This window comes from Haemorhous mexicanus, chromosome 4, assembly GCF_027477595.1.
Source record: "Haemorhous mexicanus isolate bHaeMex1 chromosome 4, bHaeMex1.pri, whole genome shotgun sequence".
NCBI classification, from domain to species: Eukaryota; Metazoa; Chordata; class Aves; order Passeriformes; family Fringillidae; genus Haemorhous; species Haemorhous mexicanus.
Genome location: NC_082344.1, coordinates 51,324,682 through 51,345,775, shown reverse-complemented (window position 1 = coordinate 51,345,775; position 21,094 = coordinate 51,324,682). Strand labels below are relative to the sequence as shown.

At 48.4% G+C, this 21,094-nt stretch overlaps 2 protein-coding genes and 1 long non-coding RNA gene across 4 annotated transcripts in view; 2 read left to right on the top strand and 1 right to left on the bottom strand.

The window, feature by feature from the left end:
- The window catches only part of LOC132326536 (uncharacterized), a 36,476-nt gene extending 17,915 nt beyond the window's left edge, over positions 1–18,561 (bottom strand). For both annotated transcript variants that reach the window (XR_009486258.1, XR_009486257.1), the window contains exon 1: positions 18,432–18,561. This is a non-coding gene — a long non-coding RNA (uncharacterized LOC132326536). The remainder of the gene's footprint in view (positions 1–18,431) is intronic.
- Positions 14,953–17,744, top strand: SLC10A4 (solute carrier family 10 member 4). The gene is made up of 3 exons (XM_059844874.1): positions 14,953–15,465; positions 15,883–16,093; positions 16,766–17,744. The coding sequence occupies exons 1-3, from the start codon at positions 15,080–15,082 to the stop codon at positions 17,279–17,281; spliced, it is 1,113 nt and encodes a 370-aa protein (XP_059700857.1). The 5' UTR covers positions 14,953–15,079; the 3' UTR covers positions 17,282–17,744.
- On the top strand, positions 17,930–19,509 carry ZAR1 (zygote arrest 1). Its single transcript, XM_059844873.1, has 4 exons — positions 17,930–18,810; positions 18,894–18,986; positions 19,058–19,132; positions 19,212–19,509. The coding sequence occupies exons 1-4, from the start codon at positions 17,965–17,967 to the stop codon at positions 19,353–19,355; spliced, it is 1,158 nt and encodes a 385-aa protein (XP_059700856.1). The 5' UTR covers positions 17,930–17,964; the 3' UTR covers positions 19,356–19,509.
- The last annotated feature ends 1,585 nt before the right edge of the window (positions 19,510–21,094 follow it).

Genomic DNA, 21,094 nt, shown 5'->3' with positions numbered 1-21,094 from the left:
TTTTCTCAGTTCTCATTCTGAGAGAAGGTGTGACAGCTCCTTTGGGTCCTTTTGCATTTCATGTGTGTTCCCCTCTGGCAGCCCGACTGTGGTGGTGAAGGGAAAAAAAAGTTATGAACATATAAGGAGGCAGAAGGCTGAAAATACTTATGCTGCTGGTCTTGAGATGGCTGCAGAGTGCACAATTCAATAATTTAAAACTTACTTTTTTTATTTCTCAGAAGTATTTGCATTAAAACAGGTATGGGACATGACCATGTCAGCAGTATTGTCTGCAGTTCTCCCTCTTTTGATTGAAACAGAACAAACTTTAAATTTAATGTTTATTTTTTAACTAAAACAGGCAACATGTGAGATTACTTTCAGTTAAGAAACAAACCAGAAGGCCCACCTGCTCCTGACTTGCATTTATGCTGCTGTGCAGTCCGAGTGTGACACCTACAGGCAGCCTGTCTGTACTCACTGTACACTTCGGGAAGGTGAGGCTGGCATTCGGCTGCTCTCGGTCGTGTTTTACACACAACTGCCCAGTGACGAAGATTCTTTTGGCTCTGAGTTAAAGGAGCATATTCCACCTGGCTCACTCTCCACAAAATTTTTTACAACTGTTTTCAGCTATGAGACCACTCAGAATTGTCCTGTGTGTCATTGTCCTCTTAGCACTAAATGATAAATTCTGTTGGGACCACATTAAGCACTTAGAAGGACACAAAATGCAGCTGTAGTGATTAAGCTGATTTGTAACTCTTCAGCATTTATTTAAAGGATTTAAAGGAATAGGTAGCAAAAATTACTTCTTACCAGCGAAGTCATTTTTTAACTTGGTGCATCATCCACCTGTTACAAACTGAATTAAAAAAAAATACTAGATTTGAAAACTGGAGTGCCTGAGATCTCTATGCAGTGTGGCACTCTCAGGGGACAAAAGTATACTGTCTCTTTCATCAGACTAAACAAAAGAAGATACTTGTATTGTAATCTCAGCAGCATAAGCAGAGAATCACATGGTTGGAAAAGCCCTCCCTCTGAAATCATCAAATCCAACCAGCCAAGTGCCATGTCCAGTCTTTCCTTCAATACTTGCAGGGATGGTGACTTCATCACCTCCTGAGGCAGTGCATTCCAATTTCTAATCACCCTTTACTGTGCAGAAAATTCTATGTCCAAATGCAGCCTCCCCTGGCGCAGCGTGGGGCCATGTCCTCTTGTCACTGACTGACTGAGAGAAGAGGCCAACCCCCACCTGACTACAACCTCCTCTCAGGCAGTTGTAGACAGGGATGAAGTCTCTCCTGAGCCTCCTTTTCTCCAGGCTAAACACCTTAGCTCCCTCAGCTGCTCCTTGTGCTAAAACTAGAACACAACAACTTGAACTTGTGCTCCAGACTCTTCACCAGCTTCATTGCCCTGAAAGCAACAAAAATAACATAAATCCATTTTCTTTTGAAAATAGCTTTAATAACTTAAACAGTAAATACAGTAAATAATAGTTTTAATAACTAACAACAGTAAAGTTTGTGGCAACAAACAATAGTGGCATGTGATGCCTTCTTCCCCAGCATGTTCTCCCCCTCCTTGCTGTTTTTAAATTATCCCTGAAAGCTTGCTTCCATTAGCACTACAGTATGGGTACTCAAGACAATACACCTGGTGGGGTGAGTAGGATCTGCCTTACTGAGAAGGTATTTTGTGGTTCCCAATGCCACTCAGCTGCTGGTTATCATGCACGATGCACAGAATACAGACTATATATTATTTTCTATTCTCTTTGCCATGATTTTCTTGGGACTTGGAAAATCGCAACCTTTCACAGCCCTGCTATGACAGGCTGATTAAAAACCTCACTAATGCAAACAGCTTGGACTAATGTCAGACAAACTACTGGCCCCCCACCCAGTACATGATCTCTGGAAGCCTCATACCAGCTACCTCCACTCTCTTCCAGTAGCAAGGATAGGACTTTTTCATGGAAACTCTCTACATAGTAACAGGAAGGTGAATAAAGACACTTCTGTTCCTCATTGTTCCCCACTTCTGCCCTGCCCAAGAGAAGAAGATGTTCATTAAATGTGGGAGTAGGTCATCAGTGACTTGACCTGGGACTCTGTGTGGCCTTGGCTGCTTAAAGCCACAAATATGATCACGAAATAGCTGGGGTGTGATGGGTTGGTGGTGGAAGAGTGGTCAGGGTAGGGGCCTGCATGCTGGCCTTTCCCCAGTCTCCTGCTCTTCCCAGGCACCTGCCTTGGGCACTGACACATCAGCTGCAGGGTTGGACGGGGAGGCTGCTCTAACACCAGCATCACTGCACTGTAACCCCCAGCAGTCTCCTTCATTTCTCTTACAATGCTCTTCCTAAGCTGTTTCCCTTTAGACAATACCAGCAAAAGAAACTGCACAACCCATTACAAAGCTTAGTTATCCCACTGATCCTTACCTGCATTTCATTCAGCAGGGTTAACACTGCTGTGCACATTTTACAGCTGCTGCTGGTCTCTGTGCTGCACATGAGTGCCAAAATGCTGCCAGGAGAAAGTAATGCTGGACCAAGCTCTAGGTTACAGTGAGTTTGGTTCCTTTTCAGAGCAGAGGGTAAGGCCAAATATGCTGCTGGCTTACTGAACCCAATACAAGCCAAATTAAAGGCAGAGTAAGTGTTCTTGTTCAAAGCTGTTTGTCTTAATGATGAGCAGCAGGACAGACTATTGTGCCACCATAATTTTATCTTTGACACTCTCCTCCTTTAAAATAAAAACTTCATTGAAGCTCTTGCTACCATTTTGAGTCCCCTCTCAAAGAAAAAGAAAAGAGAGGGAGATCAGGCAAACCCTCTCCTTTCCATGCTCTGCCTCAGCTCCTGTCTTAGACTTGTATTTCTGAGCTCCACAGTGATCCATTTACCCCTACATTTATTCACCCAACTACTGAGCCCAGGGCAAGCTTGTAATGTTTCTGTTCATCTGTTCCCCACCAGGCTAATGCAGACACAGAAAACCACTGATAATGCCGCTTCAAGTGACCTGTCTTCAAAGGAGTCATGAAAACCTCGTCCTGATTCTCATCCCTTTAAAACCATGCCTACGTGTCAGAGACAGCCATGTGCTATCACCACCGTCACAGGAAAGCACCACCCAGCCTTAGGAAAGCAGCCCGGAGCATCCCCCTCCATGCGGGGCCAGCCTTGGTAGCAGAACCGGCAGCTCGGAGCCACGCGACGCCCCTGCCTGCACACGCAGAACCTGCAGCAGGGTCACGGCCCAAACTCCCCCGAGGGTGCGGCTGCACTGCCACAGCAGCCACTGATAACACCCGGCATGGCTACTGCCGGACCAGCGCTGCTGAGTCAGTGCACACAGACCTCCCGAATGCCTGTGGGCTCAAATAAATAATTCGTAGTGGTGCAAGAGTGGGCTATAGAAGACCCTCAGCTAGTTCCCTGCTCTGCCATACACTCCCGAGGATGCTTGTTTATTTTCTTGAGGCTCAGTCCATCATCACTGAAATGACTCCCAGGCTTCCTGACTCACGTGCTGGGAGCGAGGGGTAGGTGGCTGCTCTTTAGAGGAAGGGACGGCCAGTCAGTTCATATCTGGTCTGATACAGCAGGAAATTTTAAGAACAGAAATTTGGTTGACCTCAGTTTATGAGCTCAAATGTCAGAGAGCAGATAATACCTATTGTAAATGTCAGAGTCAAGGGATTTTTATTTTCCCTTTAAAAGAACATCAACAAAGATTTAGTAACTCTTGATGCTGCCATTCACACAGGCTCAGCATGAATGGTGGAGCCCACATACACAAACATACTGGAGAAATATTAAGGGGACTTGCTTAAAATCATGGGTCTGGTAAAGCCCAGCTCAGCCTTCCTCAGCAATAAAGCAGCTTTTTGTAACACAAGGCTCTGATAACATCTGGCAAATTCAGGCTACCTTTACCAGAGCAAAACAAAGGGATTTGATATGTGGTGGACTTCTCACCTTTACAATTTATCCCCAAAATTTGCCCAGGGGACTGAAATACAATTCTCTGCAGGTCCCTGCATCCAGCCACCAGTGCCAGCTCTCCTGCCCAGTAGTCCACTGTCAGTGGAAGAAATGGAACATTCCATTTACTGTCGCAGCAGATGCCACAGCACATGTCACACTTGAGATGGCCACAATACACAGAGTACATCATACAATGTCAGAAGGCTTTAACTCAAACACAGCAACACCAAACCACAGCAAAAGGCTTCAAGGTCTACCCATACAAAGTTACATCATGTCTCTTCAAAAGGCAACAAGCAGCTGTCCTTCTTGTTCTTCAGCCCAACCTTTTATACCCCTCATGCTGATGAATTGCACCTGTGTGCCCTCTGTTCCCTTTGGTGGTTGGTCAGTAACCTCAGCACTCCATGGCTCATTGCTGTCAATGCTGCCCACCTGCTTTTCACAGCTGTACCCACTGGGGATGAGGCTCAGCCACAGCCCCACTCCCAATTACCTCAAACTGTGTACCCACAATTTACAAAGCCACTTCACATTTTACTTCTCAAGACTTGCTACAGTGTAGTAAGCTCTACTGATTTTGTACCCAATCTCCCCACCTTCACAAAGGTACAACATCAGTGTAAGACTACTTTCCCTGACCCAAGTGCCTCAATGGCAGAACTGAAGTACAAAAATAGGTGTTTCTTGTTAAGGAGCTCCAACCTGTACCCTGTTCAGGGCCTTGACTCAGCCCATCTCCCCTGCTCCTTGCCCAGGCCATTTCTCTGTACTGCCCTCCACACTGAAGTCTCTCAGCTGTTTTCATTAGTAGATTCTATCTGTGTGCTCTCACTTTCTGCATCCTTCTCATTATCAAGATAATTAAATAACATTTAATTACACAAACAAGTAATTGAAAGCTGCATACCAGAAACCTTCTTTCAAAATTTGAAATGTAACCTACCACTGGTAGGTTACATTTATAACCCCTTTATGCACTCTTTTTAGCCCTTCTATTTTCCTGTATTTTTTGTCTATTATTACTCTATTAAATATTGCAGGGTTTTCTTTTTGCTCTCTGCTTCCTACCCAGGACTCTTCAGACACTAGAGGGTGATCTTGCCTTCACTGTGCTTTTTCATCCTAAGTTTGGTCTAGTTCAGCTTCAATTCAACACATTGTCCTGAGCTTTCACTGAATTGTCCACAAGGTCCTGAATGTAATTAACAGCTGCATTTATGCCAGGAAAGCCCTAGTCAGAGGGAGGATGAAGCCACACACAGCAGGCCATAAAAAACACCTCTTGAGGAGTCTGAAACACCTCCATTAGACTTTTTGCTCAGTGTCACATGGACTTAAACCTCCTTAAATTGTTTAAGATTTCAGAAATATTTTCCTACTGGTTTGGGTTTTTCCAGCTAAATGTGTGGTGACACAGCAATATCTCAAGACTGTGGAATGCACAAAGGCTTGTATTGAGGTACTCAGAGATTGCACAAATTAGACAAGACATACACCCCCCTCCTCTTCTTGCTGTGGCAGTTAGCACAGCACTCAAGTAGAGCCAACCCCCAGAGCAGCCCCTCTGAGCAACCCAAGAGCAGTGCTGAGCCACCAATTCCCACCAGCATGGCTGTGAAATCCCTGAAGGGGTTGGGAGTCTGAGTTGCACCAGGACTGGTTCTGCTTTGGGCAACAGCAGTGATTGCAAACTGATGCTGTTACTACTCTGCAACAGGGAGCATGGGTCAGTCTCCTTTTCTGCAGAGCTTGGCTTCTCAGGGCTTCCAGATTTGGGCATGTGATCCAAGAAATCTCCTGGGAAGAGCTCAGCTGTGACATGCCTTTTTGCACAAGCAACAGTGAAATTTGCACTCATGTATTGGTGCTTCCTGTGCTGGTTGGCCAATGGCTCTTACTTTTTGTTATCCCTCAAAATTAAATTTTTGGTTACTCAAGGTTTTTCTAAAATCTCCTTCTGAGTTCTCAGATAATATCTTTCATTATCTAATGAAGGCTAAGATCACTGCCAAAAATGTCTTGAATGTCAAAAGGCCTGGGATGCTAATGGTGAGTGCCAGCATGCTGCAGGGACAGGCAGTAGCCATGAGCTGTGAGACAGCCTCTCCACTTGAAAGGAAAATATGCTTGGACACCTTTCCTTTGCTACTGAATCAAAGGGTTTAAAGAAGCACTTACTATGAATTGCTGCTTGCTGGAGGAACCCAGCAATCATCCTCCCTGTAGAGTCTCTCTGGGAGCAGGATTCATGTGTCTGTAGAGACTGGAGGTGATTGCTCACTGCTTATGGCAGGTCCTAAGGAGGGTCCCAGCAATACCACTCAAACACTTCAAGAAGCGACAAGTGAAAATTGATTCTGTAGATGTTTGGCAATGGTAGAGAAACAGAATTGTTTTGTCCTAAGGGATCACACTGTCCATGCTGCCTCCTCAGGAGTATGGTACCTATTGGAGCTTAGTGCCCTTGTTGCCAGTGTGCAGCTTTGCCACTATTTCCAGCATGATCTTATGCAAATTAATCACTCCCATGTATAACTCCTCCCTCTGCACATAACCATTATAATGTAACAACCCTGTATCTTTGCACTTGATAATAAACTCTCTGGGGACAGGGAAGGTCCCTTCACTAGCTGGCTTTGCATTACTACCTTGTATTTGGGACCTGGATTTGTATAGATTTCTTGGTGTTAGCTTGAAGCAAGTTGTTTTGCAAGGATGAGTTTCTGTATTTCCATGGGAAGTGGTGATTCTGACATCTCCTGCCCATCCCCCGCGTCTATCCTGCACAGGGCTCCCTTGCCTGGAGGGGTTTGGGCTGAGTTTGTTTGGGTGGACTTTCCCTTGTGGGCTTGGGGTTACTGCAAGGTACCACTCACAGCTGGGTGGAAACACTGAGCACTGACACCTTACAGATGTCTGTGGACAGCCACTCCTTTGGTTCCAGTCAGATTTGATTTCAGCAGCAACAATCTCCTACTGAAACTTCCTCAGCATTTAGATTGCCCATGTACATATGGGTAAACTATATGTTTCAAATATTTTCTTTAGAAATTATATCCTTTAAACAGTGTGTATGAAATAAATGTTATATGTTTATTTATATTATTTCAGTAAATTATATATTTTAATATCCTAAAATTCATTTAATAATATCTAATAGCTAATATTTTGCTTTCTTATAATGGACTGAGCAGAGGAAAGAAGCTCTTATGGTGGCCCTTTTGTGTAGGCTTATTCCAATCTTTTGTCTTTCTTTAATTCTTTCACCCTGAAAGAAGGGGCTGACCGCTTTTTATTCCTTCTGCTGACTATCCAATCTGAAACAGCTCTGTCCGAGGCTCGTTCTCTGGCAGGCAGGATGCAAGATGCTGCCTGCTTAATAAAATTTGCAAGCAGTTCAGAACACAGACTTCATTTCTGGGCTGTGAGCCGCACCTGATGTCTCCAGCTTGGGCAGATGCCTGCGATCCCGAAGGCGCTGCCAGCAGCTCCAGCCGCAGTTACGCCCCAGAGAGACGCCCCAGAGAGGTTTTATTGGTAGCAGCAGGTGTCACCACGGAGGATAAAGGGCATTAAAGGGCACATTAAAGGGCACAAGGTACCAGGCAGCCAGGTAAGCAAGGCAAGGAGCCTGTGCCACCCCAAAGCAAAGTCAGCAGCTGCAGCTCACACTGCCACAGAGATGCTCACCTGACCTTTCCCGGGAGATCGCTGCTGCCTGCCCAGACTATCCAGCCTTCAGCACCACGGCTTTTATTTGCCCCATCAGTATCTAATGTGAATCTCTCTTACAGCAGCTTAAACCCATTGTGTTTCTGAGGAGTTGTGAGTTTATAAGAAGAGATTACTCTCAGCTACTGGTAGAATGGACAGCCCAGGCAGGAACAAATATTCCCATGGCTTCATACCCAGCATTTCTGCTTAGGCACTGCAGAAAGGAAATAAAAGATCTTGTTGATCAAGACATTCATGCTTTTATCTCTCTGGAAAATCAACAAATATACAAAGCCAAGAATACCTCTCCCTCAGCTGCAGTGACATACAGGCTCTACTGATACTGTGATTGATTCAAAAATGTTCTGCTTCATCACGGTTTAAAAATTGCACATAACACTGTGTCAAGGCTATTTTCATAGGCTTAATATACATCATTAGCTAAGACAAGTATTAAGAGATGTCTACTACGTTTGAGATTTATTTCTCCCCATTTCCCTGACATTTTTTTCTAGACAGCTCAAGAGTTAATTTAGGTAATGGTGCACCTATTTTGAAGGGCTTCCTTATTTGCTGATCAGCATTACTGATACTAATTTTTAATATCTGGTAAAAATTTGGCAGCAGGACAAGAAGCATTTTTATTCTATGGTTATGCTAGCACAAAACGGCTTTAGTCCACATCCAGGCACCTTCGATGGCATGATAGAAATGACTGGTAACTGAGTGCAAAGATATTTTTTGTGTGTAACCCGAGATACAGAATATTGATGCTATTATCTCTTACCATTCCCACGGGGCTCACCATTAAGATTCCTTTTAATATGGAGAAAGCTTTGGCAGGTGAGTGATGTAATTTTTCTTTTGGGTGTCTTTCTTCAATTAAATGAATACTCTATGAAGCAACTGCTGCTGTGGATTGTATTAAATGTATTTATTTATACATTTTTGACAACTAAATTATCTGTGGGACAATATCTTGGTGTCATTTATTCTGATCTGGTTTTTGCAAATTATAGGTTGTATAGGTACAAAACCACATCTGTGTGATCCACCTCTACATTACCTCTCTTGATTTATGCCCCTAAACCCAGGTACATACATAGAAAATTAAAAGGGGGCTGGGACCCTCAGCAGGTGATGGATGCCAAGTAAACGCAGCTGGACCTGGAGATGCAACTGCACATCCATCCTGAAGCCCCACCATTTACCGGGCTGTGCATCCCATCATCACTGTGCTCTCTGACCGTGATGTCCTCCACAGCCATCAGGGTCCCCCACACCACAGTGTGGTCCCCCAGTCCCCCACACCATCAGTGAAGATGCTGAGCAGCCTGTTTGTGATGCTCTTGGGGAGGTCAATCAGAGCTCTGACATCCAAGACATGCCTGTTTCTAAAGTCCTGTGAACACCTGCCTGTGAGAACCTGTGCCTGCAGTGCAAAACAGCATTGAATTTTAAATCGGAATCCAGTGCTTTCAGAGCCATCCTCATCTCACCTCCTTGTCCCTATCTGATGGGGCAGGATGATAATTTTGGCTCTTCTAGACCAACACATGCAGTAGTCATCAGGTCATTTATTACGACTTTTCATTTTAATTCTGATAATACTCCAACTCCAGAAAAAGATCAAAGGACAACAAAAGGGAATAGTGAATGAGGCAGAATCCTTTCTTATCTGAATCTGGGTAAAGGTACCTCACATAAAGGCATTTACTTGCTTAAAGAAAAACTTGCTGCTAGTAATTGTTTTACAGTTGTAGGGATACAACTGCCTAAACAACTCACTGTCAGCAGTCAATTTACAAAATTATCCTTCAATGATTCCCTGATTTCATCTCTTTTCATGGGCCAGAAGACCTTTTCTAATGGGATGGCTGGCAAAAGGCCTCTTCATTTAGAAGGCAGATCACGCAGCCTTATACACTTAGTTCGAATTATGAAGTACTGGAACATTGCGACCTAAGGCATCATGCATCACTTGTTGATTAATGGTTTTCATCTTAAAAATAAACGTGGGGGAACACCAAGTGCAACAGGAGGATTTTAATAATTTCTGCCCTTTATTGCTAACCCAGAGCTTCAGTGAAAGGCTCTGTTCCCCTATGGTCAGAGACTGAACATAGAGGGGGGACACAAAGGAGACTGCCCAGCCAGGTAGCAAGGCTTATGCTTGTTTCCCTTCCACACCACTTCAATTTAATAAAATCTCAGAGGCTCTAAGTTGCTTGGTAGAGGGCACTGCTCCCAAGGCAAGCATAAATACAGAGCAGGATTGGACTGAAACAGGCATCATTAGGAAGAGGAGCCCATGAGAAAAGGGAGACAGCACTCCCATGAACAGAGAAATGACAAAGACAGCAGAGAAGAGGAGAGGCAGACACAGTGCAGCAGAGGAAGGTGCCTGGATGCCTTTGCCACCTCAGCCAGGAGAAGGCAAGAATGATTTGATGGAATCTCACCTCTAAGAAGAGACAACAGGGATGCAGCAATGACAGCTGCTGAAGAGGAGAGGAAGGGACATTTATCTAATTTTCTGCACCCTGAAATTCAGACCCTGGGACTGCTTGAGGATGCTGGCCATGGAATAAAAGATGATGATTATTGTGGAGATTTACCAAGCAGGATTGAGCAGTAGCACCTTGCTAAGGACAGGACAGAGGAGATTTGAATATAAACAAGATCAGGATGAGATGTAACAGTGCTGCAATGGGGCCAGGTGTCATGTTGAACAGTAGCAGAAAAGCCTGGGAGGCAGGAAAGGCCAGTCTATCCTAGTACTTCTGCACTACAGACATCTGCAGGAGCAATGAACTAGCAGGAAACCCACGATTCTTGTGTTTTCTCCACCTGCATGGTACAGCTGCACTCTGCCTCTGTGTGACCCACAAGCAGCTTGGGGCAGGAGCAACATTGATCAATCTGCATATCCTCACCAAAGCAGTTTCTGCCTGTATCTGGCTGGGGAGGTTTCTTGGGAAAAACTTGCTTGCACAGATCTCAGTGCTTCATCTTATTTCCAAAATGTATTTTCTTACCTGTTTAGTGACCAAACAACATAACAACAACATCCCAAACAACATAAATTTTTTAAAAAGGATAAAGTCACTTGTCTGCTAAGATCCGACAGTTGCTGGTTCCGTGAGGGTGGGCTATGGGTGGGAGTGACAAAAGGTGCCAAGTCCCCTGTGTGCTGCCACTCTTTGAGAGACAGAGTGGGAGACACGTCCTAGTTCAGCAAAGGACCAGGTGACACATCCTTCCTAGCACAAAGATAATCATGGAAGAACAAGCAAAAGCACCAATATCTCTGCACAATTAGGCTCCAATTCCTAACTCTCCTAAGCCACAAAAATAAGTGCTCTGGATCTACGTTATAGATAAAGATCAAGCTTATGCATTTCATGGAGTTTACCCCAAAATTAGCTTAGCCTGCATACAGGGGATCACAGAATACATGATAAAGAAATATTTTAATTCAAGGCAACAGCAAAGACTTCTTCCAATGGTAAAAGATTATTGCTCTATTAAGTCTTTAATTTTATTTCTATCCATACCCTAATGCATAGCAAGTAAGGTAGAAATGAAGGGATTGTACATCCCCTGGAAATCAGAAACTACTCCTGCTAGGTTTCACCTGAACATCACTTTCACAGCAGTATTTTGTCCCAGCATCTTTAGTAGCACACTGCCTTAAGGTGCTGACTGAAAGCTTTCCATCCTCCAGGACTATCCTTCAGAGGCCTCTCTTCCTCTGCAAACACCCAGCACAGCTCCACAAATCAGCTGGCACGGACTGCAGAGAGGCAGAGCATGACTTATGGGAGGGTGACGCCACTCCTCACAGACCCAGGCACAGCACGCAGGAGCCAAGACGGGAGGAGCGGAGAGCTGAAATGGATATCAAGCTGAAAATGGGAAGAGCAGGAAAAGAGGGGGTGACCACTCTTTGCTTTCTTATTTAGCCCCAATGGCTGCTTTTCTGGAGTGCTCCTAACTACAGCATGCACACACCTGAAGTACAACATGTCTGGGATTTAGGCTTTCAAGTTCAAGACCCTGATTTATCCTTAACTCACTCAGGATTTGCAAACCAACCCTTGTTGCTTGTGGCTCTAGAGCCTGCAGAGCGACAGGCACACACCAAACCTCCTCTTGCTGCCTCAAATTCAGCTCAGTGGATAACACCCACAGCGACTTCCCTTGGGGGTCACCAAGAGGAAGCATAAACACAATTATTGCAATTTTGCAGTAGTCCTGGGCTAAAGATGCTTTTAATCTCTGTCAGGAGAAGCAAGTGATTGAAACATCATATTGTGTGCTGAAGCAGTCACTGAGTAAACAGCAAGGTTGCTTTGCTCATTCCTTACAGTACTATCAGAATTCCTTACAAATTTTCCCTCTATTTTTCACTTTTGATTCTAGTTGAATAAAGGGAAGGCACACAAATCCTGTTACAAAGGAGCAAACACAATTCCTTGGCTTTGAGAGACTTCTCCCTCTCCAGACTGGTTTATGGCACAAGTGCTCTTCTGTGGAAATCAACCCTCTTTTAAGATTATTGCAAGGCAATATTTTAATAAAAGTTACAAACTCCAACAAGTTCATATTTCAGTGGTCGTTTCCCTCCCTCTTCTTTGCTCTTGCTAACTCTTATCCTTTTACCCATTTTTCAACAGAAGGACTAACAAGGATTAATTGAGAATGATGTATGATCAGGTTTACTTGCCAAGTCTTTTTATACTCAAATACTCAATTTGTGGCTTCCAGTAATAGCAGGGTAGGCAGTATCCTTTCTCCTGCCCTCCACAAAAGAAAGCAGAAAGGAATTATCCATGGATTTAGATACATTGAGGTGTTCACTACATGTGAGCTGGCTGCCTCATAGCCAGATCCTGCAAAACTACTCAGCATCACTCCCGATTCCAGACTGTGCTTTCATTATGACATATCAGAAAAGCCTGCAGCAAGTTAGAGACAAGAACCATGTTCAGCAGCAGGTACAACATTTTTGTCATTCTAAATGCTCCATGTGAAAATATTCTGGGTGTCCACCTGGAGTGGAGGTACTTTGGGGATGGACAATTTGCAAAACTGATTGGCTGGGTTCAGACTTGGCTTTCCCTGAAGGCAGCTTCAGTGCTCATGTTTAAACCAAGAGTTTAACTTTAATTTTAGCTGATAAATTATAACAAAAATTTTAAGAGGTCTTAATTGGTTGCAATGCATTCATGACATTTTCCCACTATAGTTCAGTGTCCCTTGAAACTGAATTTTATGCTGACTGGGTGGGCTCTGAAAGAGCTTGCATCTGCTTCCAGGGCTACTGGACTCCTCCTGTAACTGCCTGCACCATAGGTGCCACACATTATGATATAAAAATATCTTCCTGTGGCGAGCCCTGCTGCAGTGGGGAGTCTGGGGAGTGGCAGTCAGAGATAAAGCAGGAGGCCTGGCTGTGCCCTTCCCACCTGCTCAATAAGCAGCCCACTTGTGCTCACACAGTGGATCCATCCTGGGTCTGCCCACAGTGATCTCTGGTCAGCCACACCACAGGGAAATCACCCAGGCATTTCTTACAAACCAGGGAGGGGATGACAAGCGAATGACCTGCATGTTGCAAAGCAAAAAACTGGCTACATGACAAATGAAATAAGACACAACAGTGGTAAGACTTTATGAACCACAATAAATACACTGCATGCACTTTTCTGTGTATGCAAAACAGAAAATTAAATCCAGAGGATGCTGTTGGATCAAAAAGCCAACCAGATCCTTAGCTCCCCTCCTCTAGAGGCCAAAAATATGAATGAACTAAAGCAATCCGAATCCTATTTGGTTGCTCAGCTCTGATGACTCATCTTCCCTGAGCTCTCATCTAAGCTCTTCTTAGGCTAATGACAAGGAAACAAACACAGGCAGAACAGTATTGAACTTGGCATCATTATGGCAAAGTTGCTTTTCCATGATTTTGTCACCAGGTACGACTTGCACTTCCTGTATCACCTGTGCCCCAAGAAACAACCAAAGGTTTAATAAGCAAACTGTCCAGCTTTCTTTCAAGCCACCAATAATTTCTACTTGAGTCCCAGGACAACCTAAAATTTACCCAAACTTGCTGTTTGATGGAGCTTAAGGCAAGCAGCCAGTCAGTGCAGCTCCCATCGGCTGTCTCCTTACAGCCGGTGTGCTCTCCTTCAGCTGTGACTGGAAATGATCCATGCAGAAATAGAGCCACACATGAAGTGCAGAAGCCAAGGGGGAGTCCCTGGGGATGCTCTGTCCTGAATCAGCTACCCTCACCCAGGAGTGATAATGTGAAGTGGTGGCTGTGACCCCTCTAAACCCTGTGGGTGAACAAGAGAAAGAGTTACATTCCTAAGACAAGGACAACAGCAGTGCCAAGAGTGAGAGTCACGATGTATCTCCTGCCCTGGGAAGCTGCCCTCCTCTCTCAGGAACTCCTGCCCTTGTGCATCTATTTGGGCATTCTATACAGCACTTTACTTCTGAAGGAACATAGTGACACACAATTATTAAATGAAAAGCAAATGTTGTAAGCACAATTTTATGACTGAAAACAGTTTAATCGCCCTTGGATGTGATTTTTGGGTGACGGACTATGTGTCTTACCCTGGTTTGAATATTTGCTTGCCTGTGAGCTTGCCTGCTTCCTTCATGAGTACTGACTACCGTTTAAAAGGTATCACCTCTCCTGACAAGTTTCTGGGTCCCCACCAGAACCAGTGCCTTTTCGACCTCATAAAAGGGCTTTCCATTCTTCCTCACACATTCCAAAAACTTCGTATCAATAGCAACTTGCCTGGAGGGAGAACGAGCTTGGCAATCCCTCAGCAGAGGCGTCCAGTGCTGCCCACCCATATCGCATGACATTGCGACGCTAATTGACCTTTTTGTAATGCCGACGCCAAAGTAAATCCTGCGATACCTCAGGTCCTCCGCTGGAAGAGTCGGGCCCTGCTGGCTCCAGAAGAGGCTGCCGAGGGTCGCACCGGAGAGGGGGATGCGTCCGCGAACCCGCCGCCACCTGCGCTTCCCTCCGCCGGGCCCGGGCGGCGCTGGCGGCCGGCGATGACCGCCGTCGAGGCGGCAGCGAGACACCGCCCACGCCGGGGGTGGCCCCGCGTGGGTCCGGGGACGCGCGGGCGGCGCCCGCAGCAGACAGGCAGCCGGGGACCGCGGCCGCTGCGCATCAGCAGCGCCCGGAGATCCGAGCGGAGCCGGGGAGGGATGCGGGCACCGCCGCCCGCCGGGGCGACACATCCCCGCGTCCCGCACTGACGGCCGCCCCGCCGCCGGCACTCTCCTCCGGGGCTTGGCGGGGAGCCGGCGGCTCCCGGGGCCGAGCAGCCCATGGCCAGCTCCGCGCAACCCCCGGCGGCGGCGGGGGGTGGCGGCCCCGACGGCGGGTCCCTGGCGGGGGGCGGCGAGACCTTCGGGGACCGCTCCCTCAGCCAGGGCCTGAGCGTGCTGGTGGGGCTGGGGCTCTGCGTGACCATGCTGGGGCTGGGCTGCGCTGTGGAGTTGGGGCAGCTGGGGCAGCAGCTCCGGCGGCCCGTAGGGCTGCTGCTGGCGCTGCTGGGACAATTCGTGGCCATGCCACTGCTGGCCTTCCTCCTCGCCCTCATCTTCGCCCTGGACGAGGTGGCGGCCGTGGCTGTACTGCTGTGCGGCTGCTGCCCCGGCGGCAACCTCTCCAACCTCATGTCGGTGCTCGTCGACGGGGATATGAATCTGAGGTAGGTGCCCCGCTGCCCCTCGCCCCCAGCCGGCTGGGGAGCTGCGGCGGCCCCGGGAGGCGGGGAGGGTCCGCTGGGCATCTGCCGCCGGCGGAGCCGAGACGGACGGACGGGCGGGCGGGTGGGCACGGCGCGCTGGGAATCGCCAGCACTGCTCTCCTGCCTCTCCCGTGGAGGATCTTAAAAGAGCTCCGACACACGCCTCCTGCCTCCTTCCCTAGAAAAGCTTGCATGCCCGCGCCCTGGCCGGAGCAGGGAAGAGGGTGGAGGATGGAGAGAGGAGAGCGAGCGGGCTCTTGTCGTGAGAAGTGCCCGGCCGACTGCAGAACCCGCTTCTAGTGGGGGTTGGAGCTTCCCAGGGTTGCCCCCCGGCTGGCCGCGCGGTGATGGAGCATTTCTTTGGTTCCCCCGGCGCAGCATTATCATGACGGCCTCCTCCACGCTGCTGGCCCTCTTCCTGATGCCCCTCTGCCTCTGGATCTACAGCCGCCACTGGATCAACACGGCCGTGGTGCAGCTGCTGCCCCTGGGGGCGGTGAGCCTGACGCTGGGCAGCACCCTGCTGCCCATCGGCCTGGGGGTGCTCATCCGCTACCGGCACCCCCGCGCCGCCGACCTCCTAGTCAAGGTAGGCACGGTGCCCGGAGGGGAGGAGGGCGGCCACGCCGCGGGGAATGAGCGCGGGCGGCACCGGGGACGGGGAGCCGATGGCAGTAAGCAATGTGATCTCTCCAAACCGGTGTTAGCGTCACATAAGCATATTCAACTACTTAGGTGGAATACAATGACTTACAGTCTTGAAATAAAACGGTGGAACAGAGAAGGCAAAAGAAAGGGTGGCTTACCCCCTGTGGCAGCACACAGGAGCAGGGCAGCGTGGTGCTCTACCCTCTTCCCTGGCAGGCATCCTGGACTCTGTAGCAGAGGCATTCCATGACATCCTACTTTCTCCCCACTCTTGCTGCACCCACGTCAGGCAAAACCAACCTGCAGGCACAGCCACACTTCCTTAAAATGTGCAACTAAATTAGTTTAATTGAGAAAGGAAGAATGAGACACAAGTCCTGACTCTTGTTTCCCAGCGAGTCATCCCAAGGCAAAATGATGGAGGATGACCTCAGTCCATTTGTTTCCTGGGATATGATCAAACTACCAAAATTCCAGGCCAGGAGCAAACCTGGGAAGGGCAGTGCAACCATGTTTTGCCATTTAGATTCTTTAGCAAGCCTCTACCTGTTATGCTTATCCTTTCAAAATAATAGCCCTCATGTTGTTTATCAACGTCTTTATCTGTTGCCAGATTTCCCTGTGGTCCCTCTTGGTGACTCTGGTGGTCCTGTTCATCCTGACTGGGACCATGCTGGGCCCAGACCTGTTGGCACAGATTCCTGCATCCGTCTACGCCATTGCAGTGCTGATGCCTCTGGCCGGGTACGCTCTGGGATACGGCTTAGCCACGGTCTTTAAAATGCCCCCACACTGCAGGAGAACAGTATCTTTGGAAACAGGGTGCCAAAATGTCCAGCTCTGCACCGCCATCCTAAAACTCACCTTCTCCCCGGAGCTCATAGGGAGCATGTACATGTTTCCCTTGCTTTATGCACTTTTTCAGTCAGCAGAAGCGGGACTGTTTGTGCTGGCATACAAGATGTACGGAAAAGACAGCTACAAGCAAGATACACTTGGTGAAGAGGAGGACACAGATATTTCCTACAAGAAGCTGAAGGAAGAGGAGGTAGCTGATACTTCATATGGCACAGTGACCACAGAGGAGCACAACTCCATTCAGATGGAGCCAACTCAGACGGCGCTTTAGGCAGGACAAAGAGGTAATTCCCAGAGACGTGAATGTGTGTTGTGCTTGCAACCAGGCTGGGGCTGTGCTCGCTGCTGTGCAAGTGGAGCTGACCGGCCTCTATCATTTCTCCAGCTACTCCCATTGTACAAGATGATATGTGTTTATTACCATGACAGTTCTACTTCCTCTTAAGTAAATGTGAAAAAAAAAAAAAAGGAAAAAAAAAAAAAAAAAAGGAAAAAGCATCACTGCAACACAAACCAGTAACTGTAAAACTTCATGCAAGGACACTGCTGCCTGGCTGAGTGCAGCAGGAATGGGTAGAAAGAAGAAACAGTGTTCTACAGAATCAACAGCAACTCAGTGTCAGTTCAGATGACAGAAAAAACCACATCGCATGTGTATCTCTGTGCCTCCCACCTGGTGTAAAAGCATTGTTCTCATTGTTGTCACCACAAATACATGGCGAAGCCAAACCAAACCCGTGTTCTGCGCTTTTTACTCCCTCGGAGGCAATTAATAGACGCGCTACCTGGTTCAGCGGGGGAGCTGTGAGGGGGGTGGGGGATGGCCCAAGGCCGCGCACCAGGTGGGGATGGTAAGGGGCCGCAAGGCCAGCGCCCGTCGGGGGCGAGGGAAGCCCGGCCCCGCCCCGGGGGTATTTAAGGCCACTGCCCGGGGGTTGCCCTGGGTCCGGTACGATGGCTGAGGAGGCGATGGCGAGCTATCTCTACGCCGCTTACCACCCCTACTCCTACCGCTACCCACCGCCCAAGGGCAAGGGAGGGGCAGCGGGCGGCTGGCGGCCGCGGGGCAGCAGCAGCTACTTCTCGGGCTACGGGGAGGCGGCCGCCGAGTACTTCGACGACTACCAGCGGGCGCAGCTGAAGGCCATCCTGTCCCAGGTCAACCCCAACCTGACGCCGCGGCTCCGCAAGGCCAACACGAAGGAGGTGGGCGTCCAGGTGAACCCACGGCAGGACGCCTCGGTGCAGTGCTCGCTCGGGCCCCGCACGCTGCTGCGCCTCCGCCCCGGCCCCGCCGCGCCGCGGCCCCATGAGGCGGAGCGAGAGCAGGAGCTGGGCAGCCCCGCCACTACCAACACCCGTGCCGTGCGCTTCCCCCGCACCATTGCCGTCTACTCGCCCGTGGCGTCCCGCAGACTCACCACTTTCCTGGAGGAGCCGAGCACGGAACCGGAGCGGCGGCCGCAGCAGCAGGACAAGGCGGCGGCCGTCGAAGAGGAGCCGGCCGCGCTGCGGGAGCAGCGGGCGGCGGAGGCGGCTGCCGTGAGGGCGAGCTGGGAGAAGCCCCCCGAGGTTGGCGCCGAGCCGCTGGGGCAGCGCTCGGCCGTTCCTCCGGAGCCGGCGACGGAGACAAGCCAGGAGGAGCCGGGAGAGCCGTCAGCCCAGGCAGTGGCGGCAGAGCCAGCAGCCCAGCCAGCAGAGCCGTCAGCTCAGGCAGAGCCGGCAGCCCAGCCGGCAGAGCCTCCGGCCTCACCCCAGAAGCAGCAGTCGTCGGCGGGCAAGACCCGCCTGCGCTTCCAGGTGAGTGTCGGCCGTGCGGAAGCGGAGCGGGGCCTGCTGGTCTGGGAGGCGCCCGCACCGTCGAATAACATTGTCCCCGACAGTTCCTGGAGCAGAAGTACGGGTACTACCACTGCAAGGCCTGCAACATCCGCTGGGAGAGCGCCTACGTCTGGTGCGTCCAGGGCACCAACAAGGTAGGGTCGGCTCGGATTACCCCGGCGAGCGCTCCTCGCCGCCCTCCTACTGACCCCGACCTTCCTCCCAGGTCTATTTCCGTCAGTTCTGCCGGACCTGCCAGAAGTCCTACAACCCGTACCGCGTGGAGGACATCACCTGCCAGGTAAGGGACCCCCGCCCTGCCCTGGGCCCTGCCTCTCCCGGGCCCGGCTGCCCCCGCCGACCGTCGCCTTCTCCCTCAGAGCTGCAAGCAGACGCGGTGCACCTGCCCCGTGAAGATGCGCCACGTGGATCCCAAGAGGCCCCACCGCCAGGACCTCTGTGGGAGATGCAAAGGGAAACGCCTCTCCTGCGATAGCACATTCAGTTTCAAATACATCATCTGAGTGGGATGGGGTTTTTTTGTTTGTTTTGTTTAGGGCTCTTGAAGAAAACTGCAAGTAGAGCAGATTTTTTTGTTGTTGTTTTTGTTGGTATTGTTGAAGGTACTTGGTGAGATGTAGCTAGGAAAACATGAAAATAAAAGTATTGCAAAGCATACTCAAATGATCAGGTGGGTTTGTGCCCAGCTCAGAGGGTGTATATTGTAAATTCTGTAACTTCCATAGGCAACAAGACTAAAGGTGTATTGTAAATCAGTGCTGGTCTTGGAAGCAACTGACTCAGGACTTTGTAGACTCTCAGGTGGAAAGGGTTTCTGTTAAGTGCTCCTGCTCTTGAACTAATCAAATGCTTGAAGTTAACATCAAATTGACATCTGCAGTAGGTAGTAGACCATCCTTCGTGATGGACAAAACACCAGTAGTATTCACTTACTTTGCACACCTCAATTCAATGTACAAAGTATCCTGCACCTGTTTTTCATCACTAGAAAATGATTGAGAAATGCTGTGTAAGTACTGAATGACTTCTACTGGTGCAGCTGGCCTGCATTTAGCTAAGTTGGTATTTTTGTCTGTAGGTAAAAGTGAAAGAAAGCTTTTCAGGGATGGTTCTCACAGAACACTGAGGAACAGAGTCACTGATGTTATGGTGAGGTCTCTTGGTAAATGTATTGCCCATCTTACTTGCACAAGGTTATGGAGAGAAGTGACACTTCAGAGGAGCAAGGTGCAATAATACTCCATCTGCCTGGCTTCCTTTTCAACCTGCAGGTGAAGTGTAAGAGCTGCACACTTGGTGGATTATAGTTGAAGAGTTTGATCTAATTACAGTTTAGATGCCTGCCATCCAAAGGATTGACACTCCCCCACTCGTCTGGGTTTGGGTTTGCAGCTAGGAATTGTACTTGTCGTGTTTGGTAGTAATGGCAGAACCAGCACTGGCTCCTTGCAGATGATGCTCTCTCTGTGGGCTGGTGGTGCTCTCTATAGGAACACCGTGCTTCAGCCAAGTGTTAGAAGCTAACTCTGTGACCATCAGCACAGAGTCAGCTACAGCATCACCATCTGAGCAGGTTCACAAGCTAGTAAAACCCAATCTACCTTTCAGCTTCATAGCTGAATAAACTCAGATGAAAACCTACTTTTCTGAGAATGCTATCAGCACTGGTAATTTTTAAATTGGGCATAGAGTCACCAAGCTTTTTGTAGAACTCTCAAGATAACTTCTTTTAAAATAGTGATTTTTTTTTTTAAATATATTTGCTCTAGCAAACTTATCTACACCTGTACCCAGCTTACTTGAGAGACCATTCTATTAAATGCTAAAGAGAGAATCAGTCTGAGCCCATGTTGTAGAACAGCTTCAGTGCCAGTTTCTGTAAGTGGCAGCTAGTGTGTGGCAGGGTAGTCAAACAGTATCCTTCATATCAACATTTCTTGTTTGAGCAGCAGTGTTATTTCTATATGCTTAACTCATCTTGCTGTAAATTCTTGCCTCATTTCAATATGCCCCTTTAACCTGCTGCAGTAGGCTTCATGCCTCAGTGTCAATTTATTGCAAAGTAATTTTATTTATTCTTACTGCATTCATTATTGTAGCAGTGTGAGGCATTCTGGGAAGAAGTAGACCTACTCCCTCCAGAGCAGAGCATGGTTCTGTTTCATGCTTCTACCTGAAGTGTTTTCCCATGTATCACAGTAAAAGGAAATACCCCTTGCTTTACCAGCTCACTCAGACTCTC

Bases quoted from the DNA above. Each gene is read 5' to 3' on its own strand.
- SLC10A4 (XM_059844874.1), top strand. From the start codon at position 15,080: ATGGCCAGCTCCGCGCAACCCCCGGCGGCGGCGGGGGGTGGCGGCCCC. The intron at 15,466-15,882 runs GTAGGTGCCCCG...CCCCCGGCGCAG, and splicing joins GACGGGGATATGAATCTGAG to CATTATCATGACGGCCTCCT. The intron at 16,094-16,765 runs GTAGGCACGGTG...ATCTGTTGCCAG, and splicing joins CCGCCGACCTCCTAGTCAAG to ATTTCCCTGTGGTCCCTCTT.
- ZAR1 (XM_059844873.1), top strand. From the start codon at position 17,965: ATGGCTGAGGAGGCGATGGCGAGCTATCTCTACGCCGCTTACCACCCC. The intron at 18,811-18,893 runs GTGAGTGTCGGC...TGTCCCCGACAG, and splicing joins AGACCCGCCTGCGCTTCCAG to TTCCTGGAGCAGAAGTACGG. The intron at 19,133-19,211 runs GTAAGGGACCCC...CTTCTCCCTCAG, and splicing joins TGGAGGACATCACCTGCCAG to AGCTGCAAGCAGACGCGGTG.